At 43.9% G+C, this 13757-nt stretch overlaps 1 protein-coding gene across 3 annotated transcripts in view; it reads right to left on the minus strand.

Annotated features, from left to right (window-relative positions):
• The window catches only part of LOC147696974 (multidrug resistance-associated protein 1-like), a 547338-nt gene that overhangs the window by 292152 nt on the left and 241429 nt on the right, over positions 1–13757 (minus strand). For all 3 annotated transcript variants that reach the window (XR_015299277.1, XM_086934056.1, XM_086934058.1), the window contains one exon: positions 4969–5115. Coding sequence is in view for 2 of the 3 variants with exons in the window: in XM_086934056.1 (XP_086790182.1) it covers positions 4969–5115 (147 nt within the window). In the remaining variant the exon portion in view is untranslated. The remainder of the gene's footprint in view (positions 1–4968; positions 5116–13757) is intronic.

The raw sequence follows: 13757 nt of genomic DNA on the forward strand, positions 1-13757 counted from the left end.
AAAAAAAAGATCACTTTGAACTCAACAGCTTCAGCCCTCTCACTGAAGGGAATACCTATAATCTCCTTGTTAAAGTGAAGTCAGGATCCCCGTAAGAACCATGCCCGATAGAGACACTAAAATTAGCTGCATAGACAGTGGCGGGCAAACTCACATCTATCTTTAACCTAATGTACAAAGAAGGATCCTTCCAGAGAGACTGGCAACAGGCTTCCATTCTGCCATTATTGAAGAAATCCAACCTAGACGCCAAGGATCCAAACCATTTCCGACCCAATTCTAGATTGCCCCTTCCAGCAAAAATAATAGAGAGAAATATGAATGCCCAATTTAACCAGTTTCTAAAACGATCTCAAGCACTAGATCCTACTCAATATGGATTTAGAGAGGGTCACAGCACGGAAACGGCGCTTATCAAGTCGACGGAAGAGATCAGGTCCACTCTCGATCAAGGAGGTAGGGCCGCCCTGATCATGCTGGACGTCTCGGCGGCATTTGATACGGTCCATCACACCTTTTTGGTGTACCGCTTAGAGGAGATAGGAGTTAAGGGTACGGCCTAAAAACTCCTTGAATCCTTTCTCTCTGAAATAACCCAAACGGTCAAACTGGACAAATTTGAGGCAGAAGCATTCTCCTTACCATGTGGAGTCCCTAAGGGATCCTCATTAAGTCCGACGCTTTTCATCATTTATGTGTCCTCTCTTGGCCCCCTCATTGAATCCTTTGGCTTTAGTTTGACATCCTATGCTGATGACACCCAAATCGTGATGGCAATACGACCTGAGCTGCTGCAAGTCACCGCATCCAGACTACAGGACTGTATGAACGCGGTGGGAAATTGGATGGCACAGAAATGTCTAAAGCTAAACTCCAGTAAAACTGAAGTTGTGCTCTTCGGCAACAACCCTATTTTCTGGACTCCAGACTGTTGGCGTAACTCACTAGGACCACTGCCATCCCCGACCGGGAAAGTGAAGAACCTGGGAGTTTGGATTGATGACACACTTAGCTTCAAGGACCAGGTGAGCTCTGTGGCATCCACTACTTCGTTCATCCTCAGATCATATAAAAAAATAATGCCCCCACTTCCCAAAGAAACATATCAAACGGTGGTCACTGCATTAGTAATGTCCAGATATGACTATTGTAAAGTCATTACCTCAAGCTACGAGAAGGATCAATGACTAAATTACAAATGCTGCAGAATGCAGACTTCTTACGGGCACTCCTAAGAATGCATTAATCACAGCATCAATCAAAAAACTTCTCTGACTGCCAGTCAGGAAGTGTACCCAGTTCAAGGACTTTTGTTTGGTGTTCTAGTCTCTGCAGGGAACAGGGCCTGACTTTCTAAAACAACACTTCCGTTGGTACTCACCAAAAAGAGCACTCAGGTCATCTGATGCTAAATTAGTGATAATGCCCCAGATGAAAAAAGCTAACTGGGGTGGCAGAAGTCTCATTGCCACCACAGCTAAGGCTTGTAATACCCTCCCATTACATCTGAGACACATGACCAACTTGATGGCCTTTAGGAAGGCTTTACAAACTAGGTCGCATAATATACAATCATTGTGCCTCCGGTAGGTCTTCACCTTAGCGCCAGGACACCTTTGGGTAGCAGCAGCACGTTATAAATGCAATTAACATTAACATTAGATGAGTTCAAATTGCCACTAGAAAAAACTTCAATCACTCTCCAGCAGGTACATTAATCACCAGAGGTATTGTGACACTTTTATTTTTGCCTGAAAACTATTGAATATACAAGGAATTCTGAAGCAAGTGCTATTAAAACCGCTGCACTGCTACAAAAACAGCCCCCAGTAACAGAACTGACCCACCCCCACTATTTCAGCCTCCTAAGGAAACACCAGATGCCCAGTATGACTAGTCCGACCATGGATACAGATGTCTGAAATAAGGTATTTTGGATTGTCAGGCCAACCATAGACTGTTCCCTAGCGAGGACGTCCACACAGAAGTGTTTATTAGATGTGTGTGTTATTGACCAGGTGACTGCCATACATATGTCAGGTAGGGAAATGTCACCCAATTTGAAAGAGAAGGAAAAGACTAGAATAGAGGAGAGGTAAGAAAAAGGGGGTGAAAGAGAGAAAAGAGGCAGAAGTTCATCCCCACTCTTAGTCGCCGTAACACACCCTGAAGGATGTCATGCTTCATCATCTGGCTTTTTTAGCTCCTCGTCAGGCTGAACCTGACTCTTCGCACCACATCGACCACCAGCGATGCCCGGCAATGTGAGAACTGCACTTTGCGCTACAGCATCGACAGCTGGCAGTGACAGCCAACGCTAAGATCTAGCAAGAAACATCCCCAATGCCCCACAGGATATTTGTGCTACAGTGATGAACATCTGTGACGCCCCGCCTGCTCTTCGCGCTACTTCGACAACCATCCACGATGCTCATCCTGTTCCTCGCAGTCACTTCCACCACAAATGGAACTGTTCGCACTGGTCTTTGAAGATAACTCTTTTAGCTGGACTAACCTGGTCCCTGTATCCAGCCCATGCTCCATCACCTTCATCCTGAATTTGTGACTTGCAGAACTGTGAGTGGCGCTTTGTGCTTTTAGGCACTTTACTTATTTGAACTCTCTAAAACTGTATATCTATGGTTCTACTAATTGGATTTTTGTCATTTTAGTGTCAAATAATGTATTAAATGTTCCTATATTCTTCTAAATTGGTGTGGGTTTTTCTTGTGTAGTGTTTTTACTGTATTATTGTTTGAAGTGCAGCATAAATACTTTACACATTACTTCTAAGTTAACTTTACACATTGTCTCTAAGTACGCTGCCAGAGGGTTAATTTACCTATCTTATATTTATCTTGGCTAAGGTTATGGTGAGCAGAGGAACCAATTGTGCCTGAGGAAGGCCCGACACCCAAATTGCTGTTTAGTTTATCGATCACTTCGGCCACATAGATGCAATGATTGTAAGTGCACCTGGAGCTCTGCAGTGGGTAAAACGTACCAGGATGGAAGAAGACTGGAAGAAGCTCTTGTGAGACGAAAGTAGGCAATACAGTGCTGAAAGCTACAAGCATCCCTGGAAAAGAGTTTAATACAATTCTCATATGGGGCTGACCAAGGATCTATAGCTCAGAGTCAGACCCTCTGCACTGAACTTTGTGTGATTTTGTCCCCAAATAATATATATGAATTTCAGTTTTGTAATGAGGATCAAGTTATTAATCATATAACATAATTTTACAACTATGTTGGTTACAAAGCCGCAAGTTTTACAATGAGTTCTGGAGAGAAACTCCTGAAAAGTTTCAATCAATCGGGGGTCTGGCAATGGAAGTTGGAGCATTGTTTGATAACAGCATCACTTTTGTCTGTTAAAGAGATTCTATACTGCTCCTTCTAGATGTCTAACACTGAAGGCAGCCATTCATCCAAACTCTAGGCAGAGCCTAATTTGAGCCGGTGGGTTTCCGGTGCTCAGCACCGGCACTTAATCATCAACACAAGCGCTTCTCATGAGCACCAGTTAAGCACACATTCATTTACGGGGAGATTTAGTGATTTGCACAGAATCACAGGATCACAGGATGTTGAGCCAACGCAGAGACACAAACTTGGTTCCCCAGCACCGAAGTTGACAGTTCTGGCCGTTACATCCTCTCCACACTTTCATGGTTAGCAGTTGGTTCGGTTTTAGGCAACACTAACAGGAGAAATGGGCTGGTGCAAGCTGCCTCCTGACGAGGGCCCGGGCACTTATGTTTTTAGAAATTAACCACTGCCTCTAGATTGCTTTACTTCTATAATGTACTGGCAAAATGACCTTCTAAGCAAGGTGTAAAAGAGGAGTCAATAAGCTCTATATCACATTAGAGCTGGTATTGTGAGCATTTACCCAGTTTTGTTTTATATCTATTTTAACTGTGGCATCCTTTTTTCGCTCTGACATTTTTCTCACTTTACATGTTTATTAGTTTCCATCAACCCCTCAGAAAGCCCAATAGCAGGCGTGAAAAGTAAACATCTTCTAAGTAAAAATTCATTTTCCTTGCAGTATTTTGCGTTTCTTCACCTTAAACCTTGGATGGATTTAGGAACCCCCTTGCCCATCAACTACATAAGACATTTGGGGGATCTAATTTGATTGAGGACTCTCTTTCAAACCCCACATTTAAGCTAGTATGGCCTCCTGCTTTGCCCTATTAGAATCTTTAATAAAGATTCTCAAAGTGCTACCAGGTTTCACTCGCAAAATGATAGTACACTCTTTGGTCAGCTCAAGGTTGGACTGTGCGAGCGCCCTTTACCTAGGAGTACCAGCAGCTCTCACCCGCAAGCTGCAGAAGAGAAGGGCGTTCCTTTTCTTATTTGGCTGCGAAGCTCTGGAATTAGTGACCGGTCAACCCGCGAAAGTCCACAACAGAAAATTATTTTAAAAGCGGTCTGAAAACCTCCCTTTCTTGGTAGACACTGGATTATGATTGATCATTTACTGCAGCGCCGCGACGCTTCTGATGAAGCACTCTATACATTTTATTCATTCAAGATTAAAGATTTTCTTTAAGTACCTTGTATTATTTCAACTGTATTCGTTATTATTATAACTGCTACATTTTTATAACGTTCTGAAGGTTAAGAGACTTTGATAACAAACAAATCATGCTAATGAAACCTATTGAACACCAATTGGTGATTTGAGTTTCCACAACATGCTCACACTTAGTAGAATCTTAACCTTAAAAGTAATTGTGTTTTACTTTCGAAACCTCGTTTTCCTATTGCGAGATAGTGAGAAAAGAAAGGATCCTGGTGCTATTGTGGTTAATTAACAATATTAAATAAGGACAGGTGATTCAAATTACTAGGGATAGGAACATTTGGCTGACATTTAGGTATAATCAATAAGCCGGTGTTAAAAATACTAATATGTTGGCATGTTGTCTCGAGGAAAGGTAAATAAATCCTTACCTGGACCACAGCAGAAATCACTGTAGGTAAGTCGAATAGAGGAAGCCGCAAAATGTTAAACAAAGAAATAGTTGTAAACACCTTTGATGCAGTTAAAATATTGTCTTTATCGAAATAAAAATAGACTCCAAAAGTAGCCAATGACACCTGAAAAACAAAAAGAGTATTGAGCAAAGAATTGTACTTCCAATATAACTTGAAACACGATATCATATTTTTTTTAAACAAAAGATGCACTGTCAGTCAGTCAGTCAAAATACTTTATTGCGATAACTTAATATCATACAAAGACAAATGGCAAATATATACACAAAGTTACAGACAACAAATACGTTAAGAACAGTTAAAAACAATTTAGGATTAACATGTTAAAAATCCAACATGCACCATGTTACATTTTATAACTATAAAATTTATACAAAGTGCAAAGTGCTAAAGTGCAAGGTGCTAAAGTGCAAAGAAGGCTTAAAAAAAAAACGGTTTAAAAATTACTAAGGATGTCCCCAACAGAATGTTTAGAATGGGCAACTACTAACCCTGTTACAGTGCTTTCTAAAAATGCTGACCCAAAGGTCACCAGCAGACAGACTAACTAGTGTGCTGGACTATACTACAAAGGGAGGTAGACGTGTTTTTAAGTCTGATATTCCTGCTTCTTATAGCTCTCACCAGGAAGCTAGCCACATGAAACATAATCCTGGGAGTTTGTAACATTTGCAAATAAATAAGAGCAGGTCTCACTAAAATAAATCCTGCTTCCTTGAGTATAGGTACGAGAAACAATCTCCGAGCTTCATTGTAATAACTACAGAACATTATAAAGTGCATAGTACTTTGCTCAGAGAAATGATCGCAAGAACAGGGCGGTGCCTTTTCAGGGGTACTCCAAACGGGGTAAAAACCCAAGTTAAAATGTATCAAATTAAATCGAAAACGAGTTAAAATAAACCTGTGGTAGGGATGGGTCACCACATTAAGGTAACTGTCAGGACCGTTGGGTAGAGCCAACAATAAACTGGCCCTGACACAGGGTTTCTTCAGCTCAGTTTCTTCCCTCTCCAGGGATAGGAGCTCCTTCATTGCCACTTTGGTGTAAACAATGTCTTTGGATGTTATAGAGTCAATAACAGAGTAAAGTTCAGGCCTCCCCGACCTCGAAAAACTATCCTTAATATACATCAACCACCTAATCCTGTGTACGTTATCTAGGGTCAAACAGTCCCTCATTATGATATGATTTAGAGGAATTTCTGTATTAAGCCACATCCTAAGCCAGGCGATTAAAGGTGCTATTCTAATCAGATCTGAGATGTAGCCTTCCCCCAATTCCATATGAACGGTATAGGACGGGGTTGACTGTGGGACACCCAAAACAGATCTAAAAAATTTGTTTTCCATTGTCTGTATGGGTTCCACTCCCCTATGACCTCACAATGAGCCACCATATGATGCAACTGAGATGCATTTAGCTTTGTATATTTTACTGACAGCTGCAATTGGCCTACCCCCCAGTTTTTTAGAAAACCCATGGAGGGCAGCAGATGTCCTGGCCAGCATGGCTGCTCTGCTTTTAACATGAGGACCCCAGCTACCTTTCTCGTCAAAGGTGATCCCCAGGTAGGGAAAAGAGGAGATGCGTGCAAGCTTTTCCTGCCCACAGAAAAAGGTTTTATGAAAAGGTTTCCTTGAGGCCATGCCCATGAGCATAACCTGTGATTTTTTCGCGTTTATTTTCAGGTCAAGTGAGCCCATAAAGGATTCAAAAGCATCCAGGAGTCGTTGAAGCCCCACCCCAGTTCGTGCAAGAAGAACCGCGTCGTCCGCGTAAAGGAGAACTGGTATTCCCTGTTCCCCTGCACGTGGGATGTCGCTTGTAACGCCCCTGAGGGCAGGCTCCAGGGCGTTCACATATAACGTGAACAACAGTGGTGCCAGTATACAACCCTGTCTGACTCCCTTTTCAGACGCAAAAACATCTGTGCACCTTCCATTCGTGGATACTCTGATTTTAGCTGTAAGGCCAGAATGAAGGTCAGCCAATAAATTAACTATGGATCTATCTAGGCCCATGTCAAGTAATTTTTAGCCAGAGCTTAGTTCTGTTGACCCTATCAAACGCAGAGGAGAGGTCCATGAACCCAAGGTACATGGACCCATCCTTAGCCCTGGTGTATTTCTCGATCAGCAGGTGGAGATTAAGACACTGATCCAGGGTACTTCTTTTGGGTCTAAACCCATATTGCACATTACTCAAGATGTTGTTCTCAGAGGCCCATTCGTTCAATTTCACTAATATGACTCTCCCTAGGATCTTAACTGAGGAATCTATCAGTGAAATTGGCCTATAGCATGCAGGATCCTGCCTATTTCCTTTTTTAAAAACAGGAATAATTATTGATGTTTTCCATGACTTGGGGATATTGTCACGGTTTAAAGCATTAAAGACCCTGCAAAGCAATCTTGACCAGAAGTTAGGGAAGCATTTAAAGGCATCAGCAGGAACACCATCTGGTCCCGGTGCCTTTTTATTCAGGGTACAATCAATAGCAGATAATACTTCCTCAACTTCAAAGTGTAAATGATTCCCTATTGGAATGATATTCGCTTCCTGTGCCCTGTTTTCAGCGTTATAGTGGTCTGAGTAGATGTCTCTGAAGTGTTTAATCCAACCCTCATCAGGGATATTAGTTTCTAGGGGGGAGTTATCCTCCCCTGTGAGTAGGGGTTGGTTGACAATCCTCCAGAATTCTCCACTATTTTTTAATGTGGCTGGATCAGTGAGTTGTGTCCAGGCTTCATCTTTAAGCTGTTTTTTCCTTTCTGCAATGGCCTTTTTATATAATGCTCTACTATTACTGATGAGGTCACGATCTTTTGGAACGGTTTTTAAAGCATTGAGCAATGCAGAATGTGCTTTTGAGCATCTGTGATCAAACCATCTTTTAAGAGGTTTCGACTTGGGTTTACTAATCACAGAGAGCCTGCCGTTTATCTTGCTACATATGCTACTAAATGCGAGGATCACTTCCCCATCATTAGTGTCACTGGACAAACACACTCCGACCTCCTCCTCAGCCTCTAAAAGGACTTCTTGAACAAAGGGTTCTGGGATTATACTATCCCATTTCAGTCTCCGTCCCTGGTCCTTAACTTTAAGTTTTCTTTCTTCATAACAAGGACCATGGTTTCGCCCTAAAAGTTCAGACGCTACTAGGTCCATGGAAACTGGATCATGATCACTAAAGGCGGATACCACAGTTCTATACATTAAAACTTTGAATAAAAAACATGCAGAAATAAAAATATAATCGATAATAGAGCCATTGTCTGAGCCCTTAAAAGTAGGGGCCCTAACCCCCCCCTCCCCACAACTGGATTCGTATAAGTTCCATCTTGCGAGGAAGTTCTCTAAACAACCCCCCTGTTTATTATGTTCAAGATGAACCAATGCACAATTAGGAGGGGATTCTGTGTCATTCAAACACACATAAGTGAGCAAGGGTGTATATTAAAATCCCCTAAGAAGATGATTTCAAATGCATTAACATCTTCGCTATAGACTGACAGAAAATCATCCAATCTACCTAGACTATGTGATGTACAGTCAGCAGCGTTGGAATTATAAAAATTAATAAACAAAATGTTGGGAGATTCCACACGAGACAATTCAACAATAAGACATTGCTCAGATCCTGAGTCACATTTCTTAAGGCTACCTTTGATGTCAAGTTTAAAGAGGCTTAACAGGCCTCCCTTCGCTCTTCCTGCTGTGCTAGCAGGAATACAAAAATAACTGTAGCCATCAAGAGAAAAACTATTATTTGTTTCCCAGGTTTCCTGCAAAGCAATGATATCATACTTAGATATAAAGTTTAGCCAAGTTGCATTACCTACTTTAGTCTTGATACCTGCTATGTTCCAGGTAAGCATGCTGAGAACAGGCACACTATTCCCTGTCTGTCCGGAATGTTCTGACAAAAGTCAGTCATTATGATCCAAAAAGGATAAGGGTGCAAATCGATTAGACAGTAAGAGGGGTTGAGCAAAAGGATTCTGATAAACTAGGGGTGCTGATTGATTTACAGTATTGCGATGATGTTCACGACCCCATCTATAGTTTAAATCAGAATTAGAATCCCATCCAAAGGCTGGTGTTTTAGGGTATGTAACGTTCTGTTGCTCACCATAAAAGAATTTCAAAGTTAATGGTACAACAGAACCCTGCCTACGTTGGGGTGGGAGTAAGTTAATGAGAATGTTAGGTAACACGCCTGAATGTGAGAAGCTTACTGCCACGCAATCCCCCTTGAATTTTTTAGGGCGATTACCTAGCCATGGAACCCTTTTAGCGGGTTTAATCTCTTGAGCCAGCTGTTGTCCTCCCCCCTGGGGCTAATCTCATGTTAGTTGTAAGCCACTGCAAGGCTTTATTAGACAGAGAGGAAGGGGATTCTTCAGTACCGGCTTCTAAGGGTGGTACATTTGCCAGTACTAAAACAACAGGAGAAGCTTCAACTATAAATTGAAGAGGGTCAGTTGGCTGAGCATGTGCAGGGGGTATCTCAACCGTTAAAGGACCGTCCCCTCTATTAGTATTAGAACCACTAGTTTTTGGATCAGGAAGCTGGGGTGGTGGATTGTTTAATGCGTCAACTGTATTCTCCCCCTCTTGATCATCAACTTCTCTACTATTATTGCCCAGGTTTGACACCAACATCATGACATTATCAACACCCTCTGTTAATTTGTTCATCTGCCCTCCCAGCTTTTTGACTTCAGATTGTAATTTGTCAATTTTAGAAAGTAATGGTTTAACAATGGATTTAATTTTCATATCTATTAAGTCAGCAATTCTATCAAACAAGTCCTCATCATGGCTGACATTAGGCTTAACACTTCCCCCTCCAACTTCCTTATGGGTTGCTTTTGGGGTGTTTACCCTCTTCCTCCTGGTCCCAGATCTTAGTCCCCCCCCGCCTCGGCGGGTTTTTAATTTTCCCAGAGTCTAACCGAGAAGTTTGTTCAGTGATAGAAATATCTTCATCTGTAGGGGCAGCACGAATTTCCTGATCCACATCACTGTCAGATTTATTTCCAAGCTCCACTATAAGAACCTCAGGACCAGACAATACATTATCATTTAAGGTGCCGGATTCCTGCGTGGTGGGACAGTTGAAACAAGCATCAGAGAAAGTCTGCAGGGACACTGAGTCCTCAGGTGAGGGGGTTAGAGAAGGGGACAAACAGTGTAGGTCAGGTGACTGACTCAATCCCAGGGATTCTCTCCTCTGTAGGTTAATTTTTTTCACTGTTTGCACCAAATAGTTTTCCATTGTGTTAGCTGGTGGTGCAGATCCCTTTTTAGACATAGTGATGATTGTAACAAAGAGCCAGAACTCCTCAAACACACAGGGGACTATGTATCACCAACAAAACAGTCTTACTTGGTCAGTAGGATGCCTCGTGAGCCTCGTGCAGAGTTTCTGGCCCTGCCCCTGCCTCCTCCTGCCGATGAGGGCCGTAGAGGGCCCGCCCTTTGTCCGGTCTTCGCCCCGGGCGTCCCGCGACGCGGGGTTCTCCTTCCTTTATCCTGTTGTTTTGGCGCTCATAGGGCGCTACCGCGTCACTCAGCACGCGCCGCCGCGAGGCCTGCCGGGATTTGAAGTCTCCCGGAGCGGTGGCGCGGAGTCCGGTGCCCCTTGACTCTTGGCGGTGGCGGCGGTAATGGCGATGATGTCTGCGAGCTTCACTGGGTACGTGTGACTCTCGGCGGTGGCGGCGGATTTGTGGTTGTCTCCCCCGCTCTGCCGGGGTTCTCCTTCCTTTATCCTGTTGTTTTGGCGCTCACAGGGCGCTACCGCGTCACTCAGCACGCGCCGCCGCGAGGCCTGCCGGGATTTGAAGTCTCCCGGAGCGGCGGCGCGGAGTCCGGTGCCCCTTGACTCTTGGCGGTGGCGGCGGTAATGGCGATGATGTCTGCGAGCTTCACTGGGTACGTGTGACTCTCGGCGGTGGCGGCGGATTTGTGGTTGTCTCCCCCGCTCTGCCGGGGTTCTCCTTCCTTTATCCTGTTGTTTTGGCGCTCACAGGGCGCTACCGCGTCACTCAGCACGCGCCGCCGCGAGGCCTGCCGGAATTTGAAGTCTCCCGGAGCGGCGGCGCGGAGTCCGGTGCCCCTTGACTCTTGGCGGTGGCGGCGGTAATGGCGATGATGTCTGCGAGCTTCACTGGGTACGTGTGACTCTCGGCGGTGGCGGCGGATTTGTGGTTGTCTCCCACTGTTTGTTATGGGTGTCTATACATCGCAATTCAAGGGGACATAAATACTTGAAATGACATTTTAAAAGCGTAGGTTCTCATTGCCCGAGAGTACCTGTGTGCTTCCAAGAAGTGCCAGCGCTCTCCGATTTAAAGTATTAAACCCCCACTGAGAAGTGCAGGTACTCTACCCTTAAAATTAAAGAAGTGCAGGTGCTCAGTACAAGTGAGTACCGGCTCATTTAAATAACAGAATACAGTGAAGTAAAGTACAAAGTTTCAATAAAAAAATATAAAAGAGCAGTTGCACTAGCGATGATAAATTCAGGAGCTTTTCTGAGTCACATTTAAATGCACGTGAAAATCTATGAGAAAAACCTGTTCCCTGAGGGAGCTAAAGCTGTTAAGAAGATCTTCTGCTAACAGTCCTGAATTTTAGGGGGAAGATATCTGAGATGTGTGATGCACAGCACTGTTCTAGAACTTTCTGAAAGTGTGATTGTACCGTTCTTATCCCACAAGCTGTACTATAGCCTTATAGCCCGCCGTAGAGGGCTATACCGGCTGTTAAAGGCCCTCCCAGCGCTAAAGGCCCGAGCCAAAGGCGAGGGCCTTTATCAAGGGAGAGGGAGTTTAACAGCCGGTATAGCCCAGCTACGAAGGGCTATAAGGCTATTAGAACATTCTGTCACTAGAGGGCAGAATGTTCTAACAAAAAAGAATAAAGCCTTATGGGTGCGTGAGGGGATTGGAATCCCCTCAGGCTCCCTGAAGCCTTTGTTCACAGCCAGAGCTGTGAACAACGAAACATTGGAATGTTGGAGCTCAAGGCTTATACCAGCCATTATAAGCCCGGAGCACTCCATTGTTTTCAATGGAGCTCCCAACATTCCAATGTTCTAATATTTTATATCTGGTAGTCACTTCCAACAGCAGCATCCTACTTTTATGGTTCCTATGGCAATTCCGATGTTATGTCCTGCCACAGCTTCTTTAACCGCATCGCTGCTGCAGCGATTTATGCGCTGTGCGGCTTATTTCGAAAAACCGCGTTACATGACGAGCTCAGCTCGTCATCAGCACACGCCACCCGTGGCTGATGACGAGCTCAGCTCGTCATCAGCATCGAAGGGGTTAAGGGCCCAGGGGTGGAGAGAAAGGCAGCGAGTGACTTGTAGGGTGTTGGGGAGGCAGGCTTTTAAGGTGACGTTTTGAGAGTCACTGTGCAACGATGTTCAAGTATATTTTTGGTTCAAGAAGTCCTGATTAGACAAGGGTGCGCAGGTTAAATGCAAGGGATTGCTGCTAGAAGTGGCTGGGTAGAACTAATCGCAAACTTACTTTTGGCTCCCACAGATTTGTTTTAATTGGTTGGTTTTCAGCTGTGAGTGGTGGACGTGATGGATTTAGGCCTGTTTGAGAAGAATGGTTCAGTCTGCAGGGCTATTCCTACATCAAGCACTTATTTTGCTGGCAAAGCTTGTCCACCCAATCAAGTACATGGAAGGGTAGAACTAGTAGTGAGAAGCACTTAAGCAGGGACCTACTAGCAAAGCTTAGGATGTCTGTGGAAGAGGGTGGGCATCACATGCATGTGCTGGGCTTCAGGGATAGGTGTATGGGCAAGAGCGCTCTGGGTCTTTTGGTGTGACGTGTGAACAAACGTGGCACAGAACCCTAGTAAATAAAGTGGGTACACTGTTGTTGCCATCCAGCAGGATTTTTTACAAAAAAATATTCCCAGTAGCATTTTCCATCTGGCATGGCTTTCGAAAAAGAAGTAAACATATATTTTTTTAAACCCAGAAAGTTGGGCGGGGGAACAACAGAGAATAATCGGTAGAGATGAGCAGATAAAGAAGGGTGAAGGCCCTCTGGAAAAATTAAATATAAAAAAAAAACAGGGAGCTTGCTGGGGAGCAAAGGTTGTATTGGGAATTAAAACAGCAAGGCAGAGTAGGGATGGCAGGGAGAAGCACCAGAAAGGAAGAGAGCAAGGAGAGCAGACATGCGCTCCTAAGAACGGCTGCATGAAAAACATTTACATTAAAATAAATATGTAAATAAAAAGGCGTTGAGGGTGTTACAAGGAGGAGTTATGGAGCTTCAGTTGAGCAGGAGGTGCGCGGCCTCTGGGGGGGTGGGGGGTGGCAGGATTTGAGAGGGAAGTGCAGGCTAGTAGCAGTGTGCATCTGTGGGCTCTAACCAAAGCAATTTTATTTAAAAAATAAAATAATACTACATGAGCAGTATGAGGAGGGATGGATGATGAAAGAGTGACTGTGGAGGGAGGTGGAAACCCTTTAAAGAAAGTGAGGATGTGAAGGATGTAGAGGCAATGACTAGATAGGAGAGAGAGAAAGAGAAGATATGAACTGTCATGGAAGGTTGAATCACAAATGAAAATGCAGTTCCCTAATGTTAGCAGTGGAAGGATACAATTCTTCTAAAAAGAAACATAATAAAGAACCAATCGTCCAGCGACAGACACGAATAAGAGTAAAAGCCATTGTATAAGGAGCAGGGAACTG

The sequence above is a fragment of the Lissotriton vulgaris genome, chromosome 8, assembly GCF_964263255.1.
Source record: "Lissotriton vulgaris chromosome 8, aLisVul1.2, whole genome shotgun sequence".
Taxonomy (NCBI): domain Eukaryota; kingdom Metazoa; phylum Chordata; class Amphibia; order Caudata; family Salamandridae; genus Lissotriton; species Lissotriton vulgaris.